This window comes from Scyliorhinus canicula, chromosome 17 (assembly GCF_902713615.1).
Source record: "Scyliorhinus canicula chromosome 17, sScyCan1.1, whole genome shotgun sequence".
NCBI classification, from domain to species: Eukaryota; Metazoa; Chordata; class Chondrichthyes; order Carcharhiniformes; family Scyliorhinidae; genus Scyliorhinus; species Scyliorhinus canicula.
The window spans coordinates 26,761,984-26,779,818 of NC_052162.1; the positions used below are offsets into that span (position 1 = coordinate 26,761,984).

Here is a 17,835-nt window from a genome sequence, read left to right on the forward strand (position 1 = left end):
ACAGAAGGCTGCCATTTGGCCCACTATTTGTGCTGGCCAAAATTATGTATCCAGCTTAATCCTATTTTGCAATCCTGTTCTATTGCCTTGTAGTTTACAGTCCTTCAAAAAGTACTGATAAAGTGAGATGAGGGTCTTAGCCTCTACCTTTCAGGCAATGTTTCTCAACCTCTCTTTAGTTCATCTGGTAATTACATCAAAGTTATGGCCCTGGTTATTGACCCCCCCTCAGAAATATCCTTTCTATCCATTCTACCCCCCTCCACTCCCAATTTCATACTTGATTAAATCTCTTTCTGTTGTAATGAAAACAGTTCCTGTCTTTCTGATCTTTCCCAAGACAAAATTCTCCAGCCCTGGCAATATCTTCACAAATGTCCTTTTATTTTTTTTCCCATTAGATAACAAGAGGATTGATGAGGCTAATAAGGACTTCTAAAAAGCTTTTGATAACATGACACAAAAAGTGGCAGCATAGACACAAAGTTGGCTGAGTGGAATAAAACAGTAGTGATGAATAGTTGTTCCTTGGACTGGAGGAAAGTGTCCCAAGTCCAATATATTTCTGGATATATATTAATGATTTTAAATTTGGGTATATAGGGCACTATCTCAAAATTTGCAGATGATGAAAAACATGAAGATATTGTGAGCTACAAACAGGGTAGTGATAGAAAGTCAAGAGAACACAAGACATCCTGGTGGAATTTACTTAATTAACTGGATTTAAAATTCCAAATGGGAGGTGAAATTTTAAACTTGTCTCTCCAGATTATTGATCTAGGTAAAATGTTATGAAACCTATATGCCTTCATAATCACCTTAAACTTATCCTGTTACTTTCAAGGTTTTGCATTCATACACCCCAAGATCCCTCTTTTCCTTTGCATTTCAGTAGCCTCCCATTAACTCCCATTCCTTTGCAATGTTTGCCCCCCAAATTCATTACCTCACAGTTCTTCATATCGAATGATAGAAATTGGCTTTTCTAGTTACCTATAGATGATATAGTAAAAAGGTTTAATTGAGAACTCATTAAGAATAATTAACTGAAATCATATTAAGCATTAATTCAGTGCAACTATAGCTGGGAATTAATCAGATAAGACTCTGTATTTTCACAATTCACAAGTTGCTTGAGGTCTGTAAGATCAGTGTTTCAACTAGCTAAAAGACCCTATTGTTTGGTTAAAAAAACTGGGGGGCTACCCAGTACGGTCAGTTCCATTTCTATAGTAACAGCCAGTCTATGTTGAGATGCAGGTGTCAATAACTCAGAAAATTGGCAAATATATCGGTGTGAATGGGAAATTCACACCAATATATTTATATGCATATCTCTCTTAAATTGATGGACAGACACTTTGGCTGAATGGGGTGAATTATAAATTAGTTAAAGCCAATCACAGATGTAAAGGCGGCAAAACCTTAAGATAATAACCTTAAGAATCACATGTTGGGATGGAAAAATCAATTCCGGAATCAATCTATTTCTTTCTGAAACCTATTTTCTTGGCTTGCTTTTGCTAAATCGTCATCTTTATTTTGTTTAAATCATTCAGTCTTTTTATACTGTGTATTATAATTTGAAGAATTACCACGATTTGTATTTTAAACTCAACCACTGTATTCGCTAAAGACAATCAATCTGACTAGCTTGCTAAAGGGCTAGTCGGAATTGAAAATAAAGTTACCAGTGGGAACCACAAGCTGACAAGTAAAGTTCAACTGAGCTTTGCCAATAAGCACAGACTTGATCTCTGTTATTTGGGAACTAAGAAGGGATCACAGATATCCAGGATTCTGAATAGACACAGAGATCCATCAGAATTCCATTTGCCACTTTTCCGCAACCAGTCCATTGAGATCCTTTTGTATTCTACAAATTTCTACCTTGCCAGCAATCACAAAAACAAATTTACAAACTTAATTTTGCCCCCTATATTTGAGTCGAAATCATTTACACTTCAGAAAGCAATGGACCTAATACAGAGCCTTGTGGAATCTACAGCCTCCCAGTCACAAGAACCACAATTACCCTTTGCTTCCTGCCAGAGTCATATCAGGATCCAACTAGCCACTTACCTTGGATCCCATCTGATAAAAAAGATTTTAATTCAACTGTTTCTATTTTATATATTACATTAAAAATACAAAACAACGAAACAGAATAAAACATCAATACACACATTCAACCCTCAAAACACAACCTTAACCCCTCCCCCACGACCCTTAGCAATCATCGGTGGCCAGCACCTTGAAATACACAATAAACAGCTGCAAACTCTGGTAAAACCCCTGCAGTACTCTCCCCTGGGCCATCAGCGATGCGAAGGCCAGGTCGCCAATCCCCCACCTGCAACTTCAGTGAGCACGACACCCCAAATCTGGCAACTAAATGGACAGGGCTCCAGGTCAATTTTCAGAATTGCCAACATAGTGCGAGTGGAGACCCAAAAGTCCATGAGCTTGGAACAAAGCTAGAACCTGTGCATATGGTTGTCCTGACCTCCTGAACAGTGCTTGCACAGATCTTCCATCCATGCAAATAATAGACTCATTCTGGACCTAGTCAGGTGTGCCCTACACGACTCTGACTTTATCTGCACCCCCGTAGCTTCCGAATCACTACACCAACCCAACACCTTCCCCGCATTTGCTGCCCAGAAATAAATAAAAAATATTAGGTTCGACAACACCAAGCCCTGACTGTCTACCCTTTTGAAGGACCGCCCTTCGAATCCTTGAGGTCTTGCCAGCCCATTTAAAGTATGTAATAATCGACAACCCCCCCCCCCCCCCCCACCGATTTAGAGAGAAAGACTGGAACAAAAACAAAAATCTAGGCAAAATGTTCATCTTGACTGACTGAAACTCTCTCTCTCTCTCCCCCTCTCCTCCTCCCCCCCCCCCCCCCCCCCCCCTCCTCCCCCCAAGGACAGGGAAGATTATCCAACTTTCGCTGATTGGTCCTGACCCTGCATAACAAGCTCACAGCACTGTAGCACAGTGGCTTCACAGAAACCCGGGTTCGGGTCAGCTTGGGTCACTGTCTGTGTGGAGTCTGCACATTCTCCCCGTGTCTACGTGGATTTCCTCCGGGTGCTCCAGTTTCCTCCCACAAGTCCCAAAAGACGTGCTTGTTAGGTGATTTGGACATTCTGAATTCTCCTTCAGTGTACCAGAACAGGTGCCGAAGTGTGGCGACTAGGGGATTTTCACAGTAACTTCATTGTAGTGTTAATGTAAGCCTACCTGCGACACTAAAGATTATTATAGTTCTTTTTACAGAAACGGGCCCAATCTCTGGCTACTTGAACCCCCGAATAGCTAAAGCTAGAACCAGACACACAGAAAAGTAGCACCCCCAGACTTAACTGGAAAGCCAAAGCACCTCAGTAGCTCCATTATATCGCCCATGGTGGGAAGCGGGTCCATCACATGAAGTAAGAGCTTGTCAGTGTACAGGAATACCTTATGCTCCACCTCTGCTCTCGCTACCATACTCCACTTATCTGAAGCCCTCAAAGCAATCGCCAAAGGCTCCATCACCAATGCAAACAAGAGAAGGGGGGGGCAACATCGGACATCCTGCCTCCTTCCCCTATTTAATTGGAATTACCCAAGCTCATGTTATTGGCGCGGGCACTGGCTGTTGGGGCCTTGTACAACAGTCGTATCCAAGACACAAACTTGGGCCACAACCTAAACTTTGCCAAGACCGTAAAAAGATACACCCATTCTACCCTATTGAAAGCCTTCTCGTCATCTAATACAACAATTAACTCTAGATCCAACCTCTCAGAAGGGGAAATCACAACATTTAGCAACCACCAAGAATTAGGCAACAATTGCCGGCCTTTAACAAAACCCATCTGATCTTCCTCAATAACCTGAGGAAGATATGGTTCCAGCTTTAGTGTTACCATCCTTGGCCAATACATTGGTGTCTACAATAAGTACTGAAATAGGGCGGTACAACCCACATTTCGCAGGATCTTCATCCTTTATTTAAGTAAGTGAAATTTATGCCTGTGTCTCAGGCAAGGAACCCCATAAAACATAGAACATAGAACAGTACAGCACAGAACAGGCCCTTCGGCCCTCGATGTTGTGCCGAGCAATGATCACCCTACTCAAACCCACGTATCCACCCTATACCCGTAACCCAACAAGGAGTAGGTCGCACATTCGATAGCTCCCGCCTGAAATGGACTTTCGGACCTTTTTTCCCCAACTTTTCTCGGATTTTATGGGATAGATCGGTGGACAATATTAAGAAGGATTCCCTCTCCAATGTATGGCTAATTGGATTAGAAGTGGTCGTGTGAAAAGACTCAGCCCTGATAGAATGAAGCAGTCGGAGCTGGTATCGCGGCGCAGCATGGCAGAGGGTCAGGGAGCGGTGGCTCAGTGGTGTAGGGAGCAGCAGATTAAGTTCTTAAGGACAGTTTCACTGAGCTGAAAAAGGAAACCTGGACCCGATCAAAAGAAAACAAAGAACAAAGAAAAGTACAGCACAGGACTATTCCCATCCTATTCATGTATTTGTCAAGATGCGCCTTAAATGTCACTATCGTTCCTGTTTCCACCACCTCCTCCGGCAGCGAGTTCCAGACACCCACTACTCTGTGTAAAAAAACTTGCCTCGTACGTCTCCTCTAAACCTTGCCCCTTAAACCTCTGCCCCCTAGTAATTGACCCCTCCACCCTGGGGAAAAGCCTCTGACTATCCACTCTGTCTATCCCCTCAATTTTGTAGATCTATATCAGGTCGTCCCTCAACCTCCGTCGTTCCAGTGAGAACAAACCGAGTTTATTCAACCACTCCTCATAGCTAATGTCTTCCATACCAGGCAACATCCTGGTAAATCTCTTCTGCACCCTCTCTAAAGCCTCCACATCCTTCTGGTAGTGTGGTAGTGCTGCGATCGATCAAGTGGTTTTGAACCAGGCAGCCCAAGGGAAAGTGATATAAGAAATTGAGCTGAAGTCGTCCAGTCAGGACGACTATCTAACCGTGCAGGAACACAAGATGGAGGTGTTGGATGAGCGCCACAAGAGAATGCAGGAGAGGTTGGAGAACCTGGAGAACAGGTCCAGGAGGCAGAACTTAAGGATCGTTGGCTTCCCCGAAGAAATTGAGGGGTCGAATCCGGAAATATATGTAGCGAGTATGTTGGAGACGCTGATGGGGCCCGGGGCGTTTTCTCGGCCCCTAAAAGTGGACGGAGCGCATCGAGCCCTCGCAAGGAAGTCTAAGGCGAACGACCCGCCGAGGGCCACGGTGGTGCGTTTCCACCGTTTTTCGGACAAAGAACTTGTCTTGTGATGGGCCAAGGAGCGGAGCAGCAGATGGGAGAACAGCGAGGTGCGCATCTACCAGGACCTGGGAGCGGAGCTGGCAAAGAGACGTGCTGAGTTTAACCGGGTGAAGGCGATCCTCTTCAAGAGGGGGCTGAAATTCGGGATGCTGTATCCAGCACGGCTGTGGGTTACGCACGAAGACCAGCAGTTTTACTTTGAGGCACCGGACAATATATGGTCTTCATCAAAGAAGTTGGAAGCGTCTTAAAGGACACTTAAATCTTGAAGGAGTTACGTGGCAGCGGTTGTAATTTTTGTAATTCTTGTATCGGTTCAAATAAGACTGTATGAGGTTCTGGGTTAAGTATTGGGCTGGGGTGGTGGTTTGATGGTGCTTTGTTTTTGCAGATTGGAGACGGAGGCGGGACCCCATTCTGTGAGAGGTTGGGTCTGGTTTCAAGCGATTGTTTCTGCATTGGTTTATGTTAACTTTGTCTGTACCCAACGGCCTCTCCAACGCTTTTCCTCCTCCACCTCAGGAAATCCGACATACCAGACCCCCCTACACACCTAACTTTATCCAGCATGGACACCAGCCTGCCACCTGAATTTCTGGGATAATCTATCAGGAGGTCATCTATCGCCACAACTGGCAAGCCAAGAGATGACTGGTCTTCTCCCCATATTCATACATAACCCCCCCTCGAGCACTGCAACTGGCACACCACCTTGTCTGTAGACAACAGGTCAAACTGCATCTACAGCTTCTTCCTACTAGCCAGGAGCTCTGGGGTTAGGTCATTAGAGTACCTGCGGTCTATGTCCAAGATAGCATCTGCCAACTTTTGGCGTTCCTCCCGTGCCTCCCAGCCATTTGCACCTTGTGCAAAATTATTTCCCCTCCAATCACTGCTTTCAGGGTCTCATGCAGAACTGAGGGAGACACCGAACCATTCTCATTAAACCCCACATACTCAGCTATCGCCCATCCTCCACAGAACCCCCAGGTCTGCCAATAACCCACATCCTGCCTCCATGCCGGCTGCTGAACTGGACCTATTTCTAATACCAAATCTACCAGATGTGGAGCATGGTTTGAGGTGACTATCACGGAGTATTCAGCTTTCCTGCCCGCAGTCAGAAGGGACTTTCCCATCATTAAACAAAGAATCAATCCCCGAATATACTTTATGTACTGGGGAGAAAAAGAGAATTCCTTACCCCCAGGGTGCATGAATCGCCACGTATCCACCGCCCCACCTTCCAAAATACCCTCCATAAACACCAACAGCACCTTTGCTACCACCGAAGGGGCCCCGACTTTGGCTTAGACGGGTCTAGCTTTGAAATAAAGACAATTCAAGTCTTTCCCCAGGTCAATGGACGTTTATCCGAGTCAGGTATTGTGGCCAACAATCTCATGAATCTTATATCCTCCGGATTTAGTGAATAAAAATTCACCAATGCACCTTCCAGTGCCCCAGTAGTGACTATATAACGCACCTACTGCCCTATTCTGCCAAGACCTTCCCATCCGGACCCTTTTATTAATTAAGATCTCACACTCTGATCTCTCAAGTCAGCCATTCCCACCACGAGGGATTATCCCCTCCCACTTTCAAGCTCCTAGAATTGAGGCTCACCCAAGATGGCCGCAAGGCCGAGCTACAAGGAGAGACAAAGAAAAATCCCTGATCACCATCAGCGATCTACCCTCCATTCTCCACACCCCCCTTCCCCTAATCCAGAAACCTGCAGCTACCTCCTATCATCCAATGGTCTCGCCTTATCCGCCTAACACACCTAGGCTCATCGAAATATGTTCAAACAGGTCCAACAGGTCACAGCCCCCCCCATTCATGAACTGAGCTCCGCCAGGGCCCACACCCAATGAACAAAAAAGAGATAAACTCTCTTCCCCCCCCCCCTTACAAAGGAATAATCAAAACCAAAGCCTTTACACGTCTCGACCTTCCATCTTGGGCCATATATTATCCTGCCTTAATCCTTACCCCCAACTTCTGCGTCCCCACCCCATCACTCCCCCAACATATACAGAATAAATCTCAATTAACCAAACATACATACAAAAATATTAAAATAGCCCCCAAAAATCCCATTGAAAGTCCCATTCAAACCCACTCAATTCAGTCCTTGTTCTTTGACAAAATCATGTGCTTCATTGTAAAAGTTGTACATGACTCTCAATCTTAGCAGGTACACCACACCAAAACGCTCACCGTTCTTGTACAATGCCAACTTCGCTTTATTAAAGATCGTACGCCTCCTTGGAAGCTCTTCCCCAAAAGCCCGATAAATCTGAATGCTGCTGCCGTCCCATCTCATATCCCCGTTTTCTTCGGCCATTTTTAGGACCCACCTCTTCATCCTGGAACATCTAGGCAAAGCACTCAGTCAGCCATGGGTCCTCCACCCCTCTGGCAACCCCACGATCCTGAGGTTCTGTCTCCTTGACCTGTTCTACAGGTCCTCGACCTCCAGCCCTTATTCCTCTCCACCACCACCAGCAGCCCAGCTTCCAGCGTGGCTATTTGGTTGCTGTGTCACGAAGCGGTTTCCTCCACCCGCTTTGGGAAGATGTCCTTCCAAAACTCTCTCATCAAGCCCAGCACACCCTCCACAAAATGTATTTTAGTACAAACATGTATCAAAACAAGTTACAGCGAACAAACACCCCAGGGAACATGCGTCCCTACAATCAACCATACAGTCTGTACAGATTTTTCCTCTTTTTCACCCCCCTCCACCACGTCGAACGGCCCCTCAAACACGGTCACAAACATCCCCCACCTTTCCTCAAACTCCCCTAAAGACCCCCTTAACTCAATCTTTATCCAAATACCACCACTAAAGGGTCCGGGTCCACCTCCTCCTCCACTATCCTGGCGAAGACTGCGAACACTCCCGCCCAGAATCTTCCCAATTTTTCACAACCCCAAAACATGTGCGCGTGATTCGCCCACACCTCTCACAATCACCTGCCATCCCCTGAAAGAACCTACTCATTCACACCCGAGTCATATGCGTCCTGTGTGCCACCTTAAACTGTATCAGGCTTGTACTTGCACATGAGATGCCTCACTCCATGCTCCCCAATTGATCTCCCCTCCCAACTCCGCTTCTCCCAACACTCCCCACTTGCATATATCCCCAATTCTTCCCTCCCTTTCCACATCTGGGAACAGCAGTCTCTCCAGCAGGGTGTAGCCCAGCAACCTGGGAAATCCCCTCCAGACCTTTCGCGCAAAGTTCCTAACCTGCAGATACCTTAACTCACTCCCCCTTGGCAGCTCTACCCGCTCCCTTAGCTTCTCCATGCAAATGAACCCTTCATGCAAATACAGATCCCTCACCTTGACCACCCCCACTTCCCTCCACCTCCTGCATACACTATCCCGCCACTCTGCCGACCCTCTGAGAGCCATCGCCAATGACTCTATGGCCAGCGCAAACAGCAGCGGTCCCTCCACATACTTTGAGGGCCTCTAACATATCCCTTCCTTGCCTCTCAATATGCTTGCCAAATTGCAAATTGTGCCTCAAACTAGATTCCCATTACCTCCATCAGCTAATCTACTGTGATACGCACGGCCCCACCCAACAAGGTCGCCTCCGCTAACTTTGCTCCCAACGAGCTTCGCATATTCTCAATCTCCAATCAAGGGCTATCACTCTCATCCTTCTTTCCAACATTCTTTTTCATGGCTTTCGATATATTCTCAAAGAACTGTTAGATGGGTCAGGTCAACCAATTTCCTCCTGGAACCAGTCTAAAAGGACCAAAGATTCTCTGGCGGGAGCCACCTTCTCCCACTTGCCACCACCGGAAGTCCATCTGCTCTTTCTTTCTGACCAGTCCGTCATTTGGGACTTTGTCAGGAACCATGTTAAAAATCCATGTAGACCACAAACAAGAGATCAGCCAACTTGCTGGTTACTTCAAAAGATTCAATCATGTTAGTCAAAAACGACATTCCCTTAAAACCATGGTGACTGTCCATGCCTTACTGAATTACAACGCATACCGTCGTCAGAATTTTTTCCAATCATTTTCTTACCATCAAGGTTAGGCTGACTGGCCTGTAATTACCAGTTCCACCATTTCCTTCCTTAATGAAATGAAAATGAAAATCGCTTATTGTCACGAGTAGGCTTCAATGAAGTTACTGTGAAAAGCCCCTAGTCGCCACATTCCGGCGCCTGTCCGGGGAGGCTGGTATGGGAATAATGGTACAATATCAGCAGTCCTCCAGCATCAGATTTGTAAAGAAAATAAGGAGCAGAGCCTCCCCATTTCTTCCCTTGCACTCAACAGCCAGAGATCTGGAGATTTCATCTAGACCTGTAATGATAAACCCCTTAATATTTCCTCTCTCGGTATTCCAATATTCCATATTGCTCCTCCTGAACCACAATATCGGCATTATCCCATACTTGGTGAAGATAGATGAAAAGCAGCACGTCCACGTCTTCTGCCACCACACACAGGTTACCTTTTTGTTCTGCATAGGCCAAGTTACTTATCCATTTGCACTTAAGATATCTCTGGGTTTTCCTTAATTTTGCTTGATGTGGAACATTATCACCAGCATAGATCAGTTAAGTTGATTAGCCTATTGGTGTTGTAGAGCTCATGAAGTTTTACCTAACAATGGGAATATAAAAGAGACAGAATGCCCAATTTCAAAATGGGGACTTAATTATATTGGAACATCCTGGACATTGTTCTCCAGACTTGTATGAAAACTATAGCTGTTTGACTTGCCACGTACAATATCATGTATAATAGCTCATAATGTTAAAGTTACTCTAATATTCAAAATCTTAGGTTCCTTAGGCAGCACGGTAGCATTGTGGATAGCACAATCGCTTCACAGCTCCAGGGTCCCAGGTTTGAGTCCGGCTTGGGTCACTGTCTGTGTGGAGTCTGCACATCCTCCCCGTGCGTGCGTGGGTTTCCTCCCGGTACTCCGGTTTCCTCCCACAGTCCAAAGATGTGCAGGTTAGGTGGATTGGCCATGCTTAAATGCCCTTAGTGTTGGGTGGGGTTACTGGGTTATGGGGATAGGGTGGAGGTGTTGACCTTGGGTAGGATGCTCTTTCCAAGAGCCGGTGCAGAATCGATGGGCCGAATGGCCTCCTTCTGCACTGTAAATTCTATGTAATTCTATCAGTAACCAATAAAAATGCAGACTTAAGAATCTATGATGAAAATTTCCCAATATGAATCCATCACCATGTAACTACACCCGGCTGCCAGTGGAGGCGCTGCGCCAGGAGGATGCCATTACAGTATGTAGTTGAAAAGGAAATTCAATCCAGTGAAGTGAGATAATGTATTTTGTGGGATGCAACAAGAGAATACAGCTTTTGGGGGATGGAATGTTGTGTGGAGGAACAGAGGGACCTTGCCGTGTATGTCCAGAGATCGTTTAAAGGTAGGAGGACAGGACAATACCGTAGTTGAGAAAGCATTTGATATGAATTCTTTTATCTGTTATACTAGAACTGCATACATTAGTTCGACCACCATTTGAGTACCATGTATAGTTTTGGTCACACATTACAAGGGAGACGTGACTGCATTGGTGGACATGCAGAGGAGATTTGCAAGGATGTTTTCTGGACTGGAAAAGTTTATCTGAGGAAAGATGCAGTTTGCTGAGATAGTTTCTACTATAAATGTGAGCATGATGCAGCACTAGTCAGCCTAATCCCACTTTCCTGTACTAGGTCCTTCTTAGTATTAAAGTTGGAGCGCTTCTGCCCAAATGCCCCCTCAGGCAGCAAGTTCCCAGTCCCTAACACTCTCTCGGTGAAAAGAAAATGTCATCTCCCCTTTTAATTCACCAATTAGTTTAAAACTATGCCCCCTGGTTTATGACCCCTTTACTAAAGTAAGCAGACCATCACAATTAACTGTAGCTAGGTCCCTCAATTTGTTCATATCAATGAAGTTCAAGGAAAATAATCCCAATTAATCTAGTATTTTCAGTCCTGGAAATATCCCTCTAAACATTTGCACATTTTTCCAAAGCAATCACCTTTTCCCTGTAATGTGGTGATCAGAACTACATGTAGTACTCAAACGATGGTCCAACTAGTGTTGCATGCAGTTCTAACATAACCTTTCTCCTCTTGTGTTCTATGCCTCGGCTGATAAAAGCAATGCATGCCACATGATTTGTCAAGCTACTAGCTTTAAGGATGTGGGCATACAAAGCAAGATCCTTCTGTTCCTCCACACTCCTCCATTAACTGACCTCACCTTGCTGCACCTCCCAAAATACATTAGCTCCAGAATTGCTAGATTGAATTCCATTTTTTCTACCCAACTAGAACATAGAACATTACAGCGCAGTACAGGCCCTTCGGCCCTCGATGTTGCGCCGACCTGTGAAACCACTCTAAACCCCATCTACACTATTCCCTTATCATCCATATGTCTATCCAATGACCATTTGAATGCCCTTAGTGTTGGCAAGTCCACTACTGTTGCAGGTAGGGCATTCCATGCCCTTACTACTCTCTGAGTAAAGAACCTACCTCTGACATCTGTCCTGTATCTATCTCCCCTCAATTTAAAGCTATGTCCCCTCGTGCTGGACATCACCATCCGAGGAAAAAAGCTCTCTGTCCACCCTATCTAATCCTCTGACCATCTTGTATGCCTCAATTAAGTCACCTCTTAACCTTCTTCTCTCTAATGAAAACGTCCCTCAGCCTTCCCTCATAAGATCTTCCCTCTATACCAGGCAATATTCTGGTAAATCTCCTCTGCACCCTTTCCAATGCTTCCACATCCTTCCTATAATGCAGCGACCAGAATTGCCGCAATACTCCAAATGCGGCAGCACCAGTTTTGTACAGCTGCAACATGACCTCGTGGCTCCGAAACTCCCTCTACCAATAAAAGCTAACACACCGTACGCCTTCTTACCAACCTTCGCAACCTGGGTGGCAACTTTCAGGGATCTATGTACATGGACACCGGGATCTCACTGCTCATCCACACTACCAAGAATCTTACCATTAACCCAGTACTCTGTATTCCTGTTATTCCTTCCAAAATGAATCACCTCACACTTTTCGGGATTAAACGTCATTTGCCACCTCTCAGCCCAGCTCTGCAGCTTATCTATGTCCCTCTGTAACTTGTAACATCCTTCCGCACTGTCCACAACTCCACCGACTTTAGTGTCATCTGCAAATTTACTCACCCATCCTTCTACGCCTTCCTCCAGGTCATTTATAAAAATGACAAACAGCAATGGCAGCAAAACAGATCCTTGTGGTACACCACTAGTAACTGAACTCCAGTCTGAACATTTCCCATCAACCACCACCCTTTGTCTTCTTCCAGCTAGCCAATTTCTGATCTAAAACTGCTAAATCACCCTGAATCCCATGTCTCCGTATTTTCTGCAATAGCCTACCGTGGGGAACCTTATCAAACGCTTTACTGAAATCCATATACACCACATCAACTGCTTTACCCTCATCCACCTGTTTGGTCACCTTCTCAAAGAACTCAATAAGGTTTGTGAGGCACAACCTACCCTTCACAAAAGTGTGTTGACTATCTAACCAAATTATTCCTTTCCAGGTGATTATACATCTTATCTCTTATAAACCTTTCCAAGTAAGGCCCACTGGTCTATAGTTACCAGGGTTGTCTCTACTCCCCTTCTTGAACAATGGGACAACATTTGCTATCCTCCAGTCTTCTGGCACTATTCCTGTAGACAAAGATGACTTAAAGATCAAAGGCTCAGCAATCTCCTCCCTAGCTTCCCAGAGAATCTTAGGATAAATCCCAGTTGAGTTATCTATTTTCACTCTTTCCAGAATTGCTAACACCTCCTCCTTATGAACCACAAGCCCTTCTAGTCTAGTAGCCTGTATCTCAGTATTCTCCTCGACAACATTGTCTTTTTCCTGCGTGAATACGGACAAAAAATATTCATTTAGCACCTCTCCTATCTCCTCGGACTCCACGTACAACTTCCCACTACTGTCCTTGACTGGCCCTATTCTTACCCTAGTCATTCTTTTATTCCTGGCATATAACTAACCAAGCAATCTATATCCTCCTGCAACCTAAAGTTCTAACTCTAAAGCAGTCTTACTCAGCCACACAGCCATTTTTTATATAATCTACAAACTTCTTTAGCATATCCCAAGTCAAAACCATTTACATAAAACTACAACAAGCAAGGGACCTAGCAGAACTCCACTGGTAACAAGCTTCCAATTGCAAAAAAAAACCATCAAGCATTACCCTTTCTTTCCTGCCACTAACCCAATCTTGGATCGAATTTTCCATCCTCCCTCAGCTCCGAAAGGCATTTCCTTCGTTGACCAACCTGCCATATGCAACCTTGTCAAAGCTTTACTAAAATCCATGTTGACCACACCACACTGCCTCAACCTTAGTTGTCACCTTCTTCAATATTGCAGAAAAAGCATCTAGTCAAAGCTTTTTGTCTTGTATTCATTCATCAGGGCAGATTGACAAAAATATTGATCGCAAAGGGAACAACATATGCCACGTTAGAAGACAGTGCAGATTGGTTAGCAAGTGGAGAGTACACCAGAGGTTTACTTGTCTCTTTTCATCAGTATTCAAGTTATACTGTTCCTCAGAATGATTCCATCATTTGCCCATAACTGAAGTGAAGTCAACAGGTCTATAATCACGCAATTATCCCTTCCTCTTTTTAAACAATGGTGCATTAGCATTACTTTTAAAATATGATGGCCAGGGCCTCTGCTATGTCCTTCCTTGTTTCTTTTAACAACATGGGAGATATATTTAATCCGGGTCTGCCAAAATCAACTTTCAAAGACATCAAACCTCTTACTTCCTCACTTACAATATTCATCCTACCAAATATTTCACACTTTCCCTCCTTAACCACATCATTCCCAGCCCCCTCTTTTGTGAAGACAGCAGCAAAGTAGTTAATAACTATCTGCACCGTCTGTTACTTCATATAGGTTTTTTGGTCTCTAATAGTCCCTACACGTCCCCTAGTTATTCTCTCTAAAAATTCTTAAATATATTTTGAACATTCTTTGATTATATTGGATAAAAGCAAATTACTGCGGATGCTGGATTTAACGAAAGGGAAAATGCTGGGAAATCTCAGCAAGTCTGGCAGCATCTGTTGGGAGAGAAAAGAGCTAACGTTTCGAGTCCGATGAGCTTTGATAAAGAGTCATCGGATTCAAAACGTTAGCTCTTTTCTCTCCCTACAGATGCTGCCAGATTTGCTGAGATTTTCCAGCATTTTCCCTTTCGCTTTGATTATATTGGCTTCTTGTCAGGCATCCCCCTTGAAAACCAGTCAACCAGATTGCCACAGAACCGGATTCACTTAAAGGTCAAGAAAGGGCAGCAGGTTTTCTTTACATTAATGACTCAGCTGGGTTTTATGACAACCAACAAGATACTACTTTTGCAGTTACTTTTTTTAAAAATGGATTTAAATTGCCAAGCATTATTGTGGGGCAGGATGAAACTCAGTGATCATTAGGCTTATTACACTATCGGAACATTCATAACAATTCCACACTTCACTTGACCTAAAGGAAGTGCTTTGTTTTCACTCCTCCATAAGCAACAGTACAGATGCCGAACAAGTTCATCAAAAATACAACTATATACACAAAAAAAGTGTAAGATCCAAAGGATTTAGTAACTGATAAAAACACATTTAATTGGTCCTTGGGGCATAGAGCTGTAAATAATTCCTCACTATCTGGGTTTTGCATAACCCCCAAAATCACAAGTTGCAAGGTATGATATTCAGAGTCCTTCCATGCAATCTTAATCAGTGGCAACCCTCCATCTCGGAAGACGGGGGTTAAAGTTAGTACCATTATTTACGTCTGAAATATTATAAAACTTTAGATAACAAACTGTATCTGCTTTATTTACCCGAACCGAAGGCTTCTCCGCGTTTTGTTTTTTTGTAATCCTGTGCTGCAGCTTACAAGTTCGATGAAAATCTAACTTAAATACGCTTCTTCGTTTTTAGCAAGACAAACAGAAAAGGAGAGGGGGGGGGGGTGGTGAAAGGCCAGCATCGTAAGGGACTAAACATCCACCTGGCAGAAAGAAACCAGTTTAGGATTCAAAATGGAGAATCGGAAAAACTGTCCACAGAAAGTGACGTTTGCCCTTCGCATCACCACCACTCACAGCAGCTCCACTCCACAGTGAATGAGTGTGAGAGCGAGTGTGAAAGCAAGTGAGTGAGTGAGCAACAATATCTCCCTAGTATCACATCCGCCCCACACACACGCACACATATTTGTGTATGTGCGCTTATGATGCGAAATTTAAACGGTGGTCGCGCACACCTTTGAACAGAAACCCAACATGTAATGCTTCCTTTTGGGAGAATCAGGTTCCTAAATGTGACCCCTCCATTGCAGCCGGGTAGCTGGCTGAGGGGGGGGGGGCGTACGTGCAGCAACGCAGCCGCCATTTTTTAAAATGGGGCCTTTACTGAAAGCCGCTGATTGTAATGGATGGGGGGGGGCAGCCTCGGTGATACAGCGGCCTCGCTTAGACCAACCCCTCGGCCCTCATGGATTCAGGACGTGAGGAATAGAGCCACAAACAAAACGAGGGGGTGGGGGCACTTTGATCCCGCTTCCTTCCCTCCGCCCGGGGTCAGTCCGCCGGGAAAGTACCTGCGCGGCTCTGCTGTCATCTCTCCCGCGGCTCGGGTGGAAGGTGCCGATTTGTTCCTCTCATGGGGCGGCGGCTCTCCCTCGCTCGCTTCCCCCCACCCCCCCTTGCCGGCCCCGCTTCAGTGTTTACACACCCCGCCCCTCCCCCACTACAGCCCTGCCGGCTGTTTGTCCGCCTACACCCCGAGCAGACAATACCGCGCCATCGCGCTCTCTCTCTCTCTCTCCGCCCGCTTAATCGACGCGCGGTACCCCCCCTGCCTCCCCCTTTCCGATTGGGTCTGCCGCCTCCAGTATCCCCCACGCCCATTGGTCACTCCCAAGGGCACGTGGTACCCGCAGCTCCGGGCCTACCCACTTCACACCAGAAAGGGTCTTTTTCCTCCAGGCCGAGGGGGGTTTAAACCTCATGACAAACACCAGCCCCTCTCCACCCTTCCCCGACTGGCAACATGTTTTTTTTGTGGGGCTACGGTATGGGAAAAATCTTCCACTCACCGTCTCTCCGGTCCAATTAAAGTTTCAAACGCCCCGTCCTCCCACCTGGAGTTACCGCCATTGCCGCGAAGAAAGGAAGGTTGTTCCTATGGTGACGAAGGCTGTCAGCGAGAAACGCCACGTGATGCACCCTCACCTCCAATAGGAATGCGCAGTCAACCCCTTACGTCATGGAACGATTGCCCCCCGGCAGTAAGCTTTTAGGCCGTTGGTCGGTTTGGCTGCTTCCCTGCACTGATTGGCCGCGAGAGAGGTTGCCCTGGCAACCATGTTGCTATGGCTATTGGGATGTTCAGTGAGGTAGCCAGTCCTGGAATATGACTTTCAAAAAAAATGTTTTTGGGAAAATGTAATTTGATTGACTGTGGCAATACGGAGCTTGAATATTGCTGAATAGAGAGACATGTTGCCGAAGATGTTCATACACTGTTCTCATCGTTTGAAATTTGGCATTCAAGTGTTTGTCCTGATGAGTGCAAGACAAAAAGCTTTGACAACATTTTCAGTAATGTTAATTACATTTACAGGATATGAATTGTGTTGTGTAGTACAGGAAAAAGAGCAATTGAATATTTGTATGTAAGTACATAGTAGTAGTGATCCGCTTAAGGATAGGTCATCTTCACACCTCACAGTCAATGCTAATAAAATCCATAATTTTCAAATGCATTGCCCAAAAGAAATGTCACAAGCATACATGTTAACCATTAGCATTTGGTACAGATAGTGAATTTTTCATGAGCAGATATTTTCATGTCCATATTTTTACATAAGCATCAACACTCCTCTTGGTCTGCCTCTACAGCATTACAGTAAGACTTCTGCCTCAGGTTGTTGCACCACTTTTGAATGGTGATGTGCATTAGGAGTACCTAAGCATGGATGATTGATTGATTGTCACATGTACCAAACTACAGTGAAAAGTATTTTTCTGCGGCCAAGGGAACGTACACATTACTTACACAGTAAACAATAAGAATAATCAACAAAGTACATCGACAAATACCGAATGACGAAACAAAGCAAATACATGAGCAAGAGCAGCATAGGGTGTCGTGAATAGTGTTCTTACAGGGAACAGATCAGTCCGAGGGAGAGTCGTTGAGTCTAGTAGCTGTGGGGAAGAAGCTGTTCCTATGTCTGGATGTGCGGGTCTTCAGAATTTTGTTCCTTCTGCCTGATGGAAGGGTCTGGAAGAGGGCAAAGACTGGGTGTGAGTCTCTGACAATGCGGTCTGTCTTCCTGAGGCAGCGGAAAGTGTAGACTGAATCAATGGGAGGGTGGCAAGCTTGTGTGATGAGTTGG

General features: G+C 45.2%; 1 protein-coding gene across 8 annotated transcripts in view; it reads right to left on the bottom strand.

Annotated features, from left to right (window-relative positions):
• The window catches only part of atrx (ATRX chromatin remodeler), a 244,313-nt gene extending 227,630 nt beyond the window's left edge, over positions 1-16,683 (bottom strand). For 4 of the 8 annotated variants that reach the window (XM_038774481.1, XM_038774479.1, XM_038774480.1 and 1 more), the window contains exon 1: positions 16,531-16,683. Coding sequence is in view for 2 of the 8 variants with exons in the window: in XM_038774475.1 (XP_038630403.1) it covers positions 16,033-16,052 (20 nt within the window). In the remaining 6 variants the exon portion in view is untranslated. Of the gene's footprint in view, positions 1-16,032; positions 16,158-16,530 lie in introns of those variants that run through there. The other 4 variants (XM_038774475.1, XM_038774474.1, XM_038774478.1 and 1 more) reach the window with 3 other exon arrangements.
• Between the last annotated feature and the right edge of the window lie 1,152 nt (positions 16,684-17,835).